Source organism: Pipra filicauda, unplaced genomic scaffold (assembly GCF_003945595.2).
Source record: "Pipra filicauda isolate LSUMZ 115617 unplaced genomic scaffold, ASM394559v2 scaffold90_size2875636_pilon, whole genome shotgun sequence".
Taxonomy (NCBI): Eukaryota; Metazoa; Chordata; class Aves; order Passeriformes; family Pipridae; genus Pipra; species Pipra filicauda.
In genome coordinates, this window is record NW_024105098.1 from 1953415 (window position 1) to 1970449 (window position 17035).

The 17035-nt window shown below is 43.0% G+C and overlaps 1 protein-coding gene across 3 annotated transcripts in view; it reads left to right on the plus strand.

Moving 5' to 3' along the window:
• Positions 1-17035, plus strand: part of STAG1 (stromal antigen 1) — a 162072-nt gene that overhangs the window by 56584 nt on the left and 88453 nt on the right. For all 3 annotated transcript variants that reach the window (XM_027724991.2, XM_027724992.2, XM_039391148.1), the window contains exon 5: positions 9602-9698. In XM_027724991.2, coding sequence (XP_027580792.1) covers positions 9602-9698 — 97 coding nt within the window. The remainder of the gene's footprint in view (positions 1-9601; positions 9699-17035) is intronic.

Genomic DNA, 17035 nt, shown 5'->3' on the forward strand with positions numbered 1-17035 from the left:
TTTTTATTTTCTTAAGCAAACATGGCACTCTCCTGCTTTTTATCATTTGTCTCTTCCGTTTATTTAGTTTTTCCTTCAGTAATTTTATGGAGACAGCTGCACCCACTGTATTTCCTCACTCCCCCTCCATAGGTAGAATGGGCTATATCAGCACTTCTCATGTACTAAACTACCTGACTTCACAATGGTGGGAATGAAGGACTGGGGGAACCTCCACTCCTGCAGCTGAACCCCCCAGGCAAAAAGTTCAATCTTCACAGGCACTTCTGCACTGCTCTCTGACCCTGGTGTGAAGCTGACAGTGAGCTAAAAAGCTTGAGATGATCCTAGATTTTGTTTAGGCCTCAGACTGGAAATTTCTGATATGTAAATTATGACCAATTTTCTGTAATGAAGTTTGTTCTCCTGTTGGTCAAACCAAGCAAAGTAGTGTTCTGCTTTCCTGTGTGCTCAGGGGGTTTGTTCCCCAGAACAGCAGAGAGAATGGATCCTCAGTGATTCTGGGAAGTGCTCAGGAGCAGAACACAAACAGATCTATGCCTCGATGACTCTGGGATATTCTGTGCTTTACAGTCACCCTTAACTGATGTTTGCAGGTCACAACAGATTAGAGGCTGACTTGGAAAAAAAACCTGCCCCCTCTGCTTGAGCTCAGCCAGTAAAGGTAATGCTGGTGTTGATCAGACATGGCCCAGAGTAAATGTGGCTCCACTGTGTGCCAGCTGCCATTTTAGGGGATGTACCCAAACAGAGCTTTCTAGTGTGCTGAAATGGAAGTTTTCACTGGGCCAACAGTTCTTTGCAGAGACCAGCAGTGCATGTGGTTCCTCACTGCTCTTGTGTGGACACCTTGGCACGTGGGCATTCGTGTCCTTTGAGTTTCCCCCGTCCCAGTAACGCTCCGTTTGTAGCACTGTGTTCCCTGCCACGAGAAGTTTCCTTTGTCTCTCATGTTTTGGTGCCTCAGGGCTGTGTCACCTTTGCACCTGCTGGGCTCATGGTGATGAGGTGTGGCTCTTGCTCACAGTGCTACCCTGGCCAGAGGGTTTGAGAAGAGAGCAGGAACATCAGGAAACCTTTTTTTCCCTTCAGTTGACTATCTGAAAGGATTCAAACTCTTTCATTATTACTAATTTAAAATATTTCTGAATTGTTAACAGTATTTTCCGTATTATTTTCAATATGATACTGATTTTCAGGGTTTATCCACCTCCCTGTTGCAGACTGAGGTTCTACATGCAGAAAAAAAGGGGATGCATCCTTACAAATCCACGTTTTTCTGTTGGAAGTAAAGGAAGCACTGCCCTCCTTTCATCAGGGCTTACTTTGTTCTCTATGCACTACATGTTAATGGTGTGGTTGCCACTTTCTTTTATCACAGTGGGTCAGGCTGGGATGACATTTAGTCATCAACATCTGTTTCTGAAATTATTTTCTGATTGGGATTCCTGGTACCTCCAGTCTTTTCTTCAGTCCTTTAGAGATTTGATGATCTGTACAAGAAATACAAGATAGTTCTTCCAAAGAGCTGGTACATCTTTATTGGTCTCATTAACGTGGCATATCCCTACAGCTTCTGTAGTTTTTGTATTTTCATGGCATTTAGGGGAGAAGTGGATGTGGTGCCTGTGAGAGCGAGGCTGCTCCTCTGGGGAAGGGGGTTGGTGGCCGAGCAAACCCCACTTTGTGCTCAGCTTTCTCGCCCGGTTCCTGGCACATCCTGCAGGGATTAAGCTTTGCTTTCCTGCTCTCAACAACCCCCCTGGAATTTCCCCTCGCAGTTATTTTAATCACCTAATCATTATGCAATATAGATAATCCCAATGGTCCTTCCTCCTTCCTTGTTATGTGCCTGCTTTAATCCTGCACGAACTGCGGCTGCCGATGAACGGGTCAGTCCCACCTTCTCCCGCTCCCACAGCTGATGGTTTTACACCTTTCTTGAGTGTTTTGTAGTCACACCAAGAAATAGATTGAACTAGAACATGACACTGGTAGATTTTTTTCAGCTGGATAAGCTTCTTGATTCAGCTCATCTCTGGCAGCAGCTCGGACTTACTCTTGATTAGAATGACTGTGTAACCATATCCACCTTACACAGGAGGAATTCCGTGTATGTTTTTACATATATACTGGAGATTAAAAACATCAGAGCAGCTGTAGCTGGATTGTATGAAAAACCCAGTCTCCTGTCTCTGGCAGTTGAGAGAGAATAAGGTGGCGAAAAGGAATTTGGGAATTCTCCCACCACTGACTCTTTGCAGCTCAGGGTGAATGTGGTGTCTGTGTTCTCAGTGCCCTTAATGGCTTTCTCTTCCCTGAGTTTATCTTCTCCCTACTAAAAGTATTTTTTGCTGGATCATATCTCTGTGTCTGCCTCAGCTATTTCTGGAAGTGAAGGTCTTTGAAGATTAATAATATACAAATATATGATGCTAAATATTACCCATGTTTTTTGTGTTGAGGGCATGTTTTAGTTTCCTTGTCCTTGTTGTATTTTAACAGCACTGTATTGTCTAACTGGAAGGATGGATAATAGCTTAGGGTTTCCCCAGACTGTCTCAAAACTCCTTAGGAGCTTGAGTTTGCATTCTCTAAAGTTTACTGGGTAAAATGACTGCAGCTGCTATTGACATTTAAACTAGTATTTCCTTCTCATTTTGCTAGGTGGATTTCTTCTGCAGCCTAATCTTGCCTTGCTTTTGGTTGTATCCTGCTGAATTAAAAGGAAACAAAATCAAAATTTGGTGCACGTACCCATGGTTGTTACACTGGGAACAATTCAACCACCAAACAAAGCAGTAATTAATTAGAAGGGTATCCCTTAATACCAAATGAATGTTTCTGCAGTTGTCACACAAGGTTTATTTTCCCTTGTGATGTTATAAGATGGCAGATGATTTGCTGTTCATGTGAGCACATGTGCCAGCAGTGCAGTGTGAAAGCATTTGAACCTGGAAATACCCCCACTATTCAAAGCTGGAGAAGGCTTTCCTCTCCAGAATGCTGACATTTTTGGAGCATCTGGGGTGATCTGTGAACCCTTTACAAATTGTGCAAAGGAGCACCAGTCATGTGTTTTAACAAACTGATGGGTCTCTCTTACTGGAATAACTCAGTTTTGTTTCTGGATCTCTTTGAGGATTTTTCCATTCTCCTGTTCATTGTTTGTGAGTGGTTTTGATGCTTTGTAGCACCTCAGAACCACTGCTGCCTGTGACTGGCCCAGCTCAGACAGACCCAGCTGGATGTGTAATGTGGCAACTGGGAGAGATGAGCACCCACAAAATCTCTGTACAGTGGGGAAAACGGGCTTGCTGGGAGGCCTCTGCACGGTGCACCCACCTTTTCTGAGGGCTACAGCCCTGAGCAGTGCAGTTCCTGGGATTTTAATCCAGTTGGAAGAAGACTTTTTCCCGTACCTTTTATGCACATCAGTGTAATGGCAGTTACATTGTGCCATTCTAATATTCTCAGAAGAGAACTGAATGTTTTGTTTTCAAGTAGTGTTTTTTTCCCCCAGATGGTTCAATGTAAGGTGTTACACTGATTTCCCTGTGCACTGATATGTAATACCCATTCTACTGCAGAGAAATATGTGTTTACACAAACTGCCAAACAGAGAGAACTCTGTATGGGGAGTATGAATCCCTTAGTTTTGTTGGGAACAAATACTTCTAGGATTGTATACTATCCCCCTCTGGGCATTAGGAAATAACAAGCTGTATAGGCAGACACTGCATGAAACATTTTCCCATTTTTGCTTATGATGAAAAATCAAGAAATAGGTAGTGTTACCTTAAAATGAGATTTTTTGCTAAAAAAAAAATAATAATTTTGGCTTGTCAGAAAGTGTTTGCTAGGTGTTGGCAAAGTATGAACTCTTTAATAATTTGAAATTATCTTTAGAGGAAAAAGAATAAAATGCAGCTTCTCAACCTACAGTTCTTTTGATTAACCCCACATTAGGTTTTTCAGTGGGTGCATATTAGACCTGCTGCCTGTGGTTTGGAATGCAATCACTCATCTTGCAGTGGAAGGCACAGTCTAAACTGCACACACTTCCACATGCCAGCAACTACTTTATCCCCAGTAACTGTGTAATTGCTTCAGTCTTCCCAGAATTTAACCTTGAAAGACTTTTATTCTTTAAAAAAGAAACCTGAACAGACTCACTTAAAAATAGTCTTTCACTACTTGCCTTTGTTTCCCCAGGTCCTTATTTTCAGTGCACTCTCTCAGTTCTTCTCACTATCTGTTACAGCACATTTTCTACTTTTCTCTTCTCTTTGGGCTGCTCTTTATACATTTAATTGAAATCTTTAATTTCACTGCCATTCCTTTTTTTGTTTTCATAAGGTTCACGTTCCATCTGAGTAACTTTGGGTTTTTGGCAGAAGTTGTTAGCGTAAGCTTTGATTTCTGGATTTTTTCCTACCTTAATGTAAACACCCTGCAGACCCACTGTAGAGCCATCCTTTGTGCTGTCACATTCCCTGGAAATGAGGCGTGTCCAGATCAGTTGTATGAAATGGCGAATTCCTTCAGTGTTCTTTCTCCTCGATTTGCCTTGCTGTACAGTTGACTCAGATCTTGCATTTAACATGCACTCTGTATATGGTGTCATTTGTTTTCACTTGTGTTAGTAGCACTGCTGCCAGATTGTTACCTCATTTAAATTGGGAAGTAGCTTTTTTGAAATCAACTTTCATTAATATTGAGTGGGACTGTGCTAATTTCCTCGAGCTGGCAAGGTATCCTCTGCAGTTAGTCCCCCTGGTTCCTCCAGCACTTAATGCTCCCAAGTGTGGTAATGCTCCTGCACTGAAGGAATAGGAGCTGGATTCAGAGCTGCAGAGCCTCCAGGAGGTAATAAGATAACTACTTCATTATTTCATTCATTACAGCAGACTTGCTTTTACTGGCAATCCGAGCTGCTCTGGCTCTTCAGGACTATAAAATTTTCCTGTTTATCTTTTAGCAGCCTTTGAGATGTGAAGGTCAATATTTCTGCAAGTTGATTGATTTGAAGTTGCTTACTCACACTCTGGATCTATTCTGCTACTTATGTGACTTTCTTTAAGCTTCTTACTTCTGTAGGGTTGCTTGTTTGACATATTCTTCAAATTAAAGTTAAAATTATCTTTTAGTTCTTAAAACAGACTCACCAGAGAGTTTGTTCCTGTGAGACTCTTGGACACTGTCACAGGCTTTGGAAAATCTTTGTACTGACTAGGTGTTTGTACCATACATCATCTGCCATTTGCAGGGAACCTTGATTTTTTTACTCAGTTCTAAGAAGAGAAGCATTTTCAGCCTCAAAAAAAAAAGGTTAAGAGTCTTATTTTTGTAACAAGTACTTGTATGGACTTGTTGACTGACCCAGAGATGTGGTGCATCTGTATGTGTGTATATATATATATGTATAGAATTGTGTGTGGGTGTAGGTCTAGATGTTTTCTGACAGCAGGGAGTGGAAGAGGGTCGCTGGTGTTACTGGAATAATCTGTAACTGAGCTTATCTTCAAGGAGCCTTTTCCCTGTGCACCTGCTTGGAATTTGGTGAATCCCAACTGCCTGGATCTCTGCCCCTGGGCAGGCTGCTGCAGCACGTGTGCTGGGGGTCCTGTGCTGCAGGAATGCTGAATTTCTCAGCTGTTTCATGCCCAGCATGTGGGTTCACATTTCCATATGGCAAATCCATGCCCTCTGCTGCAGCCGAGGGCAAGAACCTCTGGGAGCAGCCGGGTACCAGCGGAGCAGCTCCTGCCATCTGTTCCTCGGTGCCCTGGGGGAGTGGGCAGCACGGCTCCTGTGGGGATGGGGCCTGCCTGCACCTCCCTCCTGTCCAAGGGGCTGCCTGGCCCTTCCCTGCCCCTGGCACCACGTGTGTCTTCACTCAGCATCCGGCTGTGTTTGGGGCAGGGGAGTGGAGGGGCCAGGGCAGGGTATCTCTGGGCAAGGTCACCAAACAGGGTTTGCTCTTGGCTACTGGTGAAAAGCTCTTGAAAACAGGAGACTGGGTGGAGGTGGCTAACAAGATAAAACCATTGTGGATGGTTTGCTGTAACCTGGGAGCTGTTGGTTAGAAATCCTTGTCTTTAATAGGAGTCCTTCTCTCTCTATACACGTTTATGCAAAACAATTCCATTTCTGGCACGGACTGCGTGTTGCACCATTTGCTACATGACTGCCTGTTCTTTGATTTCTAGTTTGCTCATATTCAACCTTTTTGCCTGGTATTTGGGTTAGTGCTGTTTTGTCTTGCTGCAGTTGATACTTGTGTCTATTTTAGGTCCAGCGTGTATCATTTTTATTTTTTATCCTAGTGTTTTCAGTTTTTATAGCTCTTTTCTGTTACATCGAAAGTCAACAGTTTGATTAAGTTCCAACTGTTGGAGCATATGTAGTCTGGCTTCATTATCTCCTGTTGCCTTAAACTGTAATCTCTGACAAAATGAACCAGCAAGTGTGCCAAGTGTGCATGAGGGGCTGAGTGCTGTGGGACTGGGGGGGTTATGTTGAGGCACTGATTTTGGGGGGTTAGGGAGGCAGTTTGTTGGCTCTGTGCTGATTGCCAGGGCAGGTGCCTGTGTGGGACTTGTCACCTGAGCTCCTCGGACAGTCACTGGGGTCTGCTCAGGGCAACCCCGAGGGTTTTCCAGCAGGAACCACCTCGGCTCAGCACCCCCTGCTCCAGAGGGCTCTTACACCGACAGCTCCACTGGATGTTGTTGTACACGGGGGTGTGTGCTCACATCTACATGTGATCTCCAGTGCAAAGGGACTGAGGAGCTTGTGCATGTCAAGTTAGGGCAAATGGATCTACCCAAACATTCCAATTTTAGTTAAAGCTTTGTCAGTTCTAGGTCCAGACAGTCTTTGTCTGTTATCTGTGCTCAGAGCCTTAAGTCTGATTTTTCTGCTTTTCTTATCTACTGCTGCCACTGAGGACTTTGCATTGCCTCAGGCCTGGTCCCTGAGCCTGGAGAGGAGCTGCTTGTCTTTATTTTTCTCTAAATTGCATTGTGGTTCTGGGTTGAAAATGCAAGTGCCACACTAGGTAGGACAGTGCCCAAGGGCACAGTGTGTCCCACATGATCCTTCTGGTTGAGAGACAGAAATAGCAGAAGGGAGATGAGCTGCACTGATGCTACAGTTTTGAGGTAGTGCTGCAAAAATCAATGAAATAATTATTTAAAAGAAACAGAAACAAAATTGAAAGATACTCATCTCCAGACGTCTCCCCTCCGCTCCCCTTTTTCCGGTCTGGGTGGGTTCACTGGCAGTATTTGTAGCACAGTCAGAAACAGTTGCAGTGCTGTAGCTGAAGGGGCCACCTGCTGTAGCAACAAACAGGAGTAAGGCAGTGTGGGAAGGAATTTCTTGGGTCAGCTTTGCTTCCACAGGAAGTGTTTAATGTGAAACCAGGCTCTGGACAGTGCACAGGTGCTGGGGACACTCAGGAAAAGCAGGCTCAAAGAAGAATATAGTAGACTTCAGAAACTGGTAAGAGATGTGTGACTAGAGTGGGCAAAGATAAAGACAGGGAAGTATTTCTGTGCAAGCCACAGGGCACAGAGTAGGACTGTTCTCCCTGAAAAAGGGTGACCAGACAGAAGCATGGGAAATACAAACAGGGGCTTGGGATTTGTTTTCTCTTACTCTTTTAAGTAAAAGCATTCGGTTGCATCAAATAGATCTGACAATTGGCAAGTTTAAAACACCGTCATTCTTTTATTTTGCAGTGAGTAATTAACCCTGGCACATTGCTTCAAGATGATGTGGGTATACAGCTCTCTGGGTTAGACAGGCACGTTCATGAGGGAACAAATACACTGGGGTCTTGAGGGTCTGGGAGAGTCACTCAGAAATAGCAGTTGGTTCTTGCCCTTTTCTTATGCTTTCCCCTCTGGGTATAACCCCCGTGGGCAGGTGAGCCTGTGGGCTGAGCCAGCCCAGCTGCTCTTTTCTTTAGTGTAAAAAATACCTGCTGGCAATTGCATGTTGTTCCAGTATCTACAGTAACAGAGCTGCTCAAACAAATCTTGCACATTGGTAGCACACCAACAGTCTGGTCATTAAGCTCTGTCAATATTTGGTTTAGTAAATAATTTTTACATTTGGCTACATTTGGTTTTGTGTGCCCTGGAGAACTGTGGGGATTGATGGAAGTGATGGATACTTACAGGAACAGGCCTGAATCCATGATGAAATAACAGGGTGGCAAAGCTTAATTTGAGGCCAAGATTTGCTTTTTGATTTCTTCTAAGTAGCAGAGGGACCCCTTTGTAAGGTTGCTTCTCCTCCTGGGGGGTGTGTGTGTGCTGGGAGACAAAACCTGCACAAAATTCCTTTCCAGTGGAGTGTTCAGATCTGTTGAATGCCATGGTCACAGTGCCAGTGTGAGCCTGGTTTAGGGGCAGCACAGTGGGGTCATAGTGCCAGTGTGAGCCTGGTTTAGGGGCAGCACAGTGGGGTCACAGTGCCAGTGTGAGCCTGGTTTAGGGGCAGCACAGTGGGGTCACAGTGCCAGTGTGAGCCTGGTTTAAGGGCAGCAGAGTGGGGTCCTAGTGCCAGTGTGAGCCTGGTTTAGGGGCAGCACAGTGGTCTCTGTTAAACATGGGCTGTTTGGCTCAGCTCAGAGGGGGGGTGTCTCTAGTGCACAAACAGCTGCTTTGCTGCTTCCTTTGCCTCAAACACCTGCCCAGCTCCCACTGCTGGGTGGGGGAGTTTGCTCTTGGATGAGCTGGAAACTGCAGAGAGATTTTTTGAAATCCTATCCTTAGAGCTTAGCTAAGAAAAAGGCACATTTTTCTAAGAGATAGAATTGTTTGGATTTTATCTTTGCTGTTCATTCTCTGTCAGCATGGTGGGAGCTGGTTTTGTGGGCATGGGGGTAGTGATGTGTGTGATTTTTTAAAAAAAATTAATTTCTTACCTACAATGTTTTTGTAGCTGAGGAGCTTGGAATATCAGGGATTATAAAAATATCACCAGGCTACCTGTAGTTCTGAGGGCACTTTGAAACAGGGGCTCAGCTTCATTAACTGTGATCCAGCTGACTTGCTGATTCCCAGAGAGTCCACCTCCAAATTGTGTGTATTATGTTATTTACCCAGTATTCCTCATTGCATTTTGTCTTCCTGACCCATGTACAGTGTTTCTGAGTGACTGATGCACTGCCTTGGCCTTTAGGAGTACTGAGGTGTTCACTGTGCAATGTAAAATCAGTAATTATCCCAAAGGTTTCTACTCACCGGTTTTCTGGGAATATGTGTTGGCCATTTTGGATGGAGTAACAGTGTTTGGGTCTTTTTCAACACAATTTTGAAACTGAAAAAGTACTCTCAAGTAGAATTCTGAGGAATTACAGAAATTTCAATTTGAACTTGTGTTTATACAATTACAATACCAGAAAATGATGCTCTCTGACAATATTTGTTCTGTCTCCACCCTGAGAGAAGGTGCATAGATTTCTGAATTTGTATTCATGTATAATTATGCAGCTATAAAATGATATTCTGAAAACCATAAGTCATTTGCCTTTAATAAAGCACTTTGTAAGAGTCTCTGATAAGTGTTCTTTTTTTCTTGACAGTCTGTGGTGGACGACTGGATTGAATCATATAAACAAGACAGGGACATAGCACTTCTGGATTTAATCAACTTCTTTATCCAGTGTTCAGGATGTCGAGGTACAGAACGTGGGAAACAAGTTGTGTGGAATAAACCTGCCATTGTACAAACGTGTGTTAGTGCAGTGTGGGAGAGGTGTGGGAGACACTCACATTGCTGGTACTCTGTGCATGGCTGATGTGAAATATTGTCTGCATTCCACAATGACTGTGTTTAAAGCTTGTTTGTCAGGGGCTACTCTTTCTCACTTTGCTGTCATCATCCCAAAGTGTAAAGTCCCCACAGAGACACTCGTCAGCTACAGGAGGCAGAAGCTCTGGTACTCCAGGTAGGCATAGCTTTGCTTCCCCTTCCTCTTTCTGCCCCATTTGTTACATTACAGAAGTCAGTAGGTGTAGCTATACCTTAACTTTGTTATTTTTTCTTCTGTTCTAGGAAAATGATAGTTTCTTTAATCTGAAGAGGAAGGAGTCAAGCTTCAGTTGCCTTGGATTAACAAGAAAGATTTCCTGTGGATGAAGCACCAGTCCTATTTCTTCCCCTGTGATACTTTCTCAAGTCAGCAGCGAGTGCCCTGCCTTTTGTCCCTCTTTGAGCAGCTCCATTGCCAGGCTGCAGCACTCTCTGTGTTCTGTTGCCACACTGCCTTCTAATGAATTTTTCATGTGTTGTCTTTTTTCAGTTAACTCAGCCTTGAAAAGAGACAAAGACAGAGCTCTTCTCTCTCTGTAGCACCCAAACTATTTACTGTTTCCTGATGCTTTCTGGAATGTGCTCTGAGTAGAGTTGAAAATAACCACAATTCAGAACTTCTTTTCTTCATTTTGTAACTGATATGGGAATATACCTGTAGGCACCAAATGATCTGGGTAGAAATCCCTTTTCTTCCTTCTTAAGTATAAGGTGAAGTCCCAAGTACAGTTAAAAGCATCAGAGAAAAGAAATAGGAACCATCAGGAGGATCAGCAGCCCTTTTTCCTAGCTGAAGGCAATAAACTTATTCTGTGGATGGTAGGAAAGCCTGGAGCTCTGGAAGCATTCTGTGGAAGGGCTGAAGGTTGGAATTTCAGTTCCCAGCCTGTGTCAGTGTCTGTGCTGTTCACACCCAGTCCCTGAAACATTTGTCAGCCCTGTTTGGCAGCTCATGTGAAAGTAGTTGTGTTCTGTTTGCTTTTTTTAGCTCTCTCCTAGAGGTGTATATGAAAAAAACCAAACCAGAAGCTTCTTTGTAAGAATTTGGGCAGCATTAATCCAAAGGCATCTTTGGCCATATGTTTTTATTCTTGTTGATGCAAGCTTTTGGTGAAGGCATGTCATAAATATCTTCATTCCCCTGCTGCTCTCTAATTTATACTTCCCTTCTTTCTCCTCGTTAGAGAAGGCAGCACTCTGCTAGGATTCCTGTGTTTTAAAGCTCTTGTTAGTGCCTGGTGCAGGCTGAATGCCCACTGTGAGCCCTGGGCTTCCCAGAAAAGCTTTCTGTTACTGGCTGAGGCAGCAGCAGAGTGGCTGATGGCATTGACTTTCTTGGCTTTTTTCATTTTAGTGGTGACTTTCTGTCTGTTTTCAGTCCTCTGCTTTGTCCCCTCAGGGATATCTCTGCTGAGCTTCCACCAGTGGCCTTCTGGTCCCAAAGAGCAGGGGCTGGAGAAAGGAAGCAAAAATGACTTCTCCCCTGAACTTAGAGTGTGTTTGGGAGATTTAGTCATGTGGTGGAATTTTTGCAGTGGCTACAGTAACAGCTGTAGGACAGGGCTAAACTCCTGGCAAACAATGCAGTTCTTTCCAGTTTCCAGTAACATGCCTGTTTTCTAGAATAAATAAAAGCTTATCAGAAGAGAGTGGCTTTTATTGATAGTCCACTTAGGGGAAAGTGCATGTGAAGCTTTCCTTAATGGAAATGAGGTACAGAAACACACAGATGTTCTGTATTTTGGGAGAAAGACCAAGGTCCTTTGTCATGGGAAGATTATAGGCTCTATTATGACATTTTTATTTCCCTTAAAAGACTTTGTTGACATCCTGGCTCGTTTCTATTTCTGATAAATAACAGGCCCTTGTGAATTAAAACAGCTGCTTTATCTTCCATAATATTCCTTCATTTTCTTCTTTTCAGTTTGGCTCACTAACACTGTCTCATTCTCCAGCCTTCTTTCCCCTGCTAGCTGATAATATACCTCACTTTGTGCTTGTTAATTGAAGGGAGGAGCACAGCTAGCTTGGGAGGAGGTGCCTCAGGAAACTAGGAAGGTGATGCTAAGTTTATAAATCTAGCATTTGAACAGTGCTTAGAATTATTGGGTGTCTAAATGTATATAAAGTTCACTTAGCTGGACGTGTCTTCCAGAAGTTTTAAGCAGGTGAAGAGTGTGTGCCTATTTTTTGCCTTAGATTAGAAATCGTTGAGGCACCAAACTGTTTTATTTAGCAACAGTATTGACCCTGACAAAAATACCTTTCTGCTCAGAGAAACATTGATTTCTATGTATTTATCCCATTCTCTTGGGCAGCACAGATGCTTGAATGAACCTCTTGGCATCCTCCAGCTCTGCTTAGAGATGTTCCTGAAGTGAGAAGTGATCTCTTGTAAATATGAGTGAGCAGGCATGTTGTGTAAATTGTTAATACAAAAAAACTATTAAATAAATGACTTTTGCAGGTGAACTTAAAAGATCTGTGCAACTTAAAATGGAATAAATGTACACCAAATGTTGGAGCATGTCTGTCCTTGGTTAGCTCTCCTGAGTACCTGTTTCCTCAGTTCCGTCCCGTGTAACGTGTTCTGGGCCGTACATTAATGTCCATTAAAACACTCCAGCATGACTCCAGTGCTCTTCCTGGGTTTGCAGGGAGTCACTTGGTATAAATGAGAGGTGTCCTTTATTGAACTGCCAGAGCATCTCAGTTCAATAACCAGCTCTGCGTGGGAGTCCCTGTCCAGGCCATCCTTCCTCTGCTTTGCCCGCTCAGTCTGTTTGTTGCTGATTTTGATTATGAAGAGGGGAAATAGTTTCTTACGGGATTTTTCTTTATCTTGCTGGTTTTTTTCTCCAAGAATACAAACAAAAATCCCTGCCTTTCCCAGCTCGTCTGTGTAGTCTTCTGCATCAGGTTACGTTGGATTTCTGTGGCAGAAAAATGGTTAAGAAGGACTGACACACTCACCTGTTTAGTTTTTGTTTCCAACCCTTTTGAAATGTGCTGCTGCTTCTAGGAGGATCTTGTATCAGATAGTACCGCAGAAAGATGACAAAGTTAGTTTTAAAATACATTTTCTTCCTGTAAAAACAGCAAGTAAATGCTGTTTCCAGTCCTTGAAAAACCCCAGGTTTGTCTGTTGGTAGTAGGTATTTATTTTCCACAGGATTCACAATCTAAAGCAGATGGTGTTGTATTTAGCTTCTTATTTCTAAGTCAGGAGCTTATTTTGGGTGTCTGCATTATTAGATAAGAGGGAACTTTTTGATTTTAGCTTGTCATAATGAGAAAGGGATTTTTCAAGGACCTGCCCCTGGGCTGGGGGTGGAGGTGTGTCCATACTCCTGAGCTTGCCGTCCTGAGTGTTGTGGTGTGGTGCAGCACTGTGGACACAGGCATCCTCCTCCCTTGCACAAGAGTTGCAGGTCAGTGTTCAGAGTTTTCTGGGGGTTTTTTTGTGAGCTCTCTTCCATTGCTTTCTTCTTTGTAGGAACATATTTTTTTCCTTCTTTCTGTGAACACTTCTGTAAAGCAGAGAGTGGAACGCCGAGGTCTGTGAGCAAACCGAAATGTCTGCTCAGCAGTACACGTGTGCAGGTCCCAGAAGGATCATAACTGTGTCAGGGTGATGCTGCATCTGGGCTAATTAGCTCTGCCTCTCAGCCTGAGTAATTAGCTCAGGTATCATGCTCTGCTGCCATGACAACCAGGCTGTTTCCATTTCTGGAGCTCCTGTTCCGAGCTGCCTTGGGTATGTGCGTGGCTGTCTGCTTCTGCCTTCTGTTATTGATAGTAAACAATCTGAAAGCTCCACAGCACTCTGACCTCCCTGCATTTTAAAGGCAGAGAGCCATACTTGTGGAATAAATATTTCTTTTTCCTCACCAGAAGCAATTAGTGGTTGGAACAGTCTCTTGAGCTGTGAAGGAAAACCAGCCATCAAGTCTGTGGCAGAAAAGAAGCTTTTTTTTTGTAAGGAAAAACTGTCTCTCTCGTGGTTGAAGAGGAAACTACTTGACTAGTTTCAAGTACTTTCATTATTCCCATTCTTTCTCTCCCATATCCATCTCCTCCCCTCATTTATTTTCTACCAGGTAAGCCAGAAAGCTGGGAGTTCTTGAGGAGGTTTCCAGAAGTGGTTTGAGCAGTGCTGCCACTGCCTGCCTTGCCTCTGTCACACAGCTCTGACAGCGTTTGCTGATGGAACAGAACCGGGGAACTCCCTCACTGTTCAGTTCCAGGAGTGCTGTGGCTTTCCTGGATGTGAGGGCTCTCCACTGCTGAAAGGGGTTCTTTGATTTGGCACACTGAAGTTGTCCTCAGGAGTAGTTGGTGCAGGAAGCAGGTGGAGTTCCTTTAGACCCTGTTTCTCGTGGTGCATTTTCCCCCTCAGAGTCTTCTCTGTAGGTTGGTGTGTGGAATCAATCACTGCTGAGCAGCCAAACTGCCCCCTGGCAGCACTGGTTGCTGGGCTTGCTCAGGGCTGGGTGGATCTGTGCATGAGCTCTGCCCTGCTCAAAGCACCTCTAGGGAGTGTTTCCTGTCAGCCCTTGGGCTTCCTCACACTCTCCTGCTCCAGCCTGGAATGCTGTGTTGTTCCTCACCTGTTCTAGGAAGGTCCTCTGAAAAATCCTGGTGGAATGGTGCAAGCTGAGTCAGTAAGTGCAGGAATTCTGGCTTGGCTTGCTTGCATACAGGATGCATGCTCATTTTGATTTTTATTAGTGCTCTATGTGCTTAATTAAGGGCAAGCTAAAAGATTTCTGCTCTGCCAGAGGATATTGAAGTCTAAAACCAGGAAAAAACACCATAAAGTGGCCATTGTATGGTCTGGAAAAGCAATGAACAAACAACTGCTTGCTTTGCTGTTGGACAGGATTCCAGGAAGCAAATTAACCGGGAAATAGTCTTATTTACTCTGATTAATAATATTTTTATAGGGGGCATAACATTGTAAATAGAGTAATGGTTTAAAAAAGATTATTTGTGCAGGGCTTTGTGATCGATGGAACAATTGTTCTGGACAGATGGATGTTATTGAGCATGGAATGAAGAGTGATAAATATAATTTCCTGCATATGGGCCTTTTGCAAGGAACTGCAAATAGTGAGAAATGTTGCTGACTTTGGCATGTGTTAAAAGGCTTTATCTCTTCAGTCATTTATTTATTATTAAGAAGTTGGTATCGTAAATATTTCGCATTGCGAACAAATTAGAAAATGATGTGATTCATTCCTTGGAGGCAATATTGTTATTGAGGGTATAATGTCTGCTTTCTCACAGCTTCTTCAACAAAATCCTTTTTTTTAGTGTATGATTATAGGGAAGAAGTTGCAAAGTAAAGGACTAATATATATTTTGAAAAATTATTATTTACTCATACAAGATTTGTCATGGCAATGTCAAGGATTTATAAAATATTGTGTGCGTGGTATACAGAAATAAAAACACCCCCAGAACTATACAAAGCAGTTAAAAACATGCCTTTAACCACATTCAAAAAGGGAAGGTAAGTCTGAAAGATGGAAATTACTTCATTTTAATTTTAATGTGTGGTATAGATAAACGAGATCTGAACTTTGTACTTCTTGTTTCTGAGCCTCGAGGTCCTTTTTTTCAATGTGTTTGTCTTGCAATGAAAGCTTATAAAATTCAAACTGAAAATAAGATGCAAATTATGAACTGACTTGGGTGGAAGGTAACTTGGGTTGCCAGGCATGCATTAAATGTTTCATCAGCTCTCCAAAGGAAGGTAGGTAAGGTTAAATAAATTCATATCACACACAATTAATGTGGTTTCATCAAAATCAGGTTTTTGTGAAGAAATACAAATAATTAATGTTTGTGACATTCTCAAAACTAAAGCTTTGGTTTCATTGTGTGTATTGTTTCAAATCAAAAGGGTTTTCACTGTTTCCTCCTGTTTGCTGCTGGATGGCATTTGGATTTGGTTTTTGACATCTCCTGGACTCTTTCTTCCTCACTATTTCTTTTTCCTGTTCTCTAGCTTTTCAGAGACTCTTTGACTATGGGAAAAGTAGCCACAAAATTACTTTTTTGATTCTTTTAAGCTTTGCATGTTCCTAACTCTTCAGGGGATGGGAAACCTTGAAAAAATTAAAAGAAAAAGATTGTTCAGATCTGGAAGCGCAAAGAAGTGTTGAAGGAGTGCAAAACATTTGATAGCCACTTGTGGGTGATGGCATCTCCTTCCCAAAGACGTGTCCTGCTACTCTCAGGAAAAGAGCACAGGAATTTGCTTTCGGTGCAGGAGGTGTGAATGAAGGGCACACTGGGCTTGGCTTGCAAACCTGAATGAAATACCTGCTGTGCTGACTCTGCCTCAGTGCAGGAGTTCACTCTGGGAACTGCTAACGGGAGCAACAGTAATTTAAACCACATGGAGTTTTCTTTATGACTTGCTACCTGAATATATTGAACTAGTCATGTTTCACATGACAGCAGACCAAAAATAAGCTGGCTTAAAATCAGCTATTAACTACTTTATGAGTATGAATTAATATCAACTTTCAAATAACTTAAATGTATTGAATTAATTGACAGAACTCGTGGTACTAAAATACTTTAGAGCAAATGTATAATGTAAGGAAAGACAAATTACCTTTGAAATGAATTCTGCGCTGCCAGTTCTGTATAATAAGTTCAAATCTCTGCTGGAAATGAAAGCACTCCTTGTGAGCCTGGAACAAAGTCTGTGTTCTGCTCCTGTGTACTGCTAAGTGAACTCAGAGCTCGGAAAATTATTTTTGGCACTGCACGTTGGAGATAAATTGTGTAAGGCTTTCAAATACTATTGCTTGTTTTCCACTATATTAATTTAATTACAGACAGATCAATCTGGGAAATAGAGCTGCTCCTGTGACTGCAGGGGTTCAGCTGGGGAGTCTCTGTTTGATGATGCTTTAATGCTACAACTTTCTGAGAGAGGAGGAATAAACACCTCTTGATGTTTATGGTTCAGAATAGTCACGTTGTACCAGCCAGATCTGTGCCATTTCCTCTTCACTCGGGTTTGCTTTCTGTGTTACACAGATCTGTTACAGGAGGGACACCCTCTGCACTGAGCAGATGAGAAAAACCTTGCTTGGATTCCTTTGGACAGTATTGTTCTAGGAGTTGTGGGGGAATGCTGCCAGTACATGAGTTTGCTCCCTGTGTGTCAGATGCATTGCTGGGT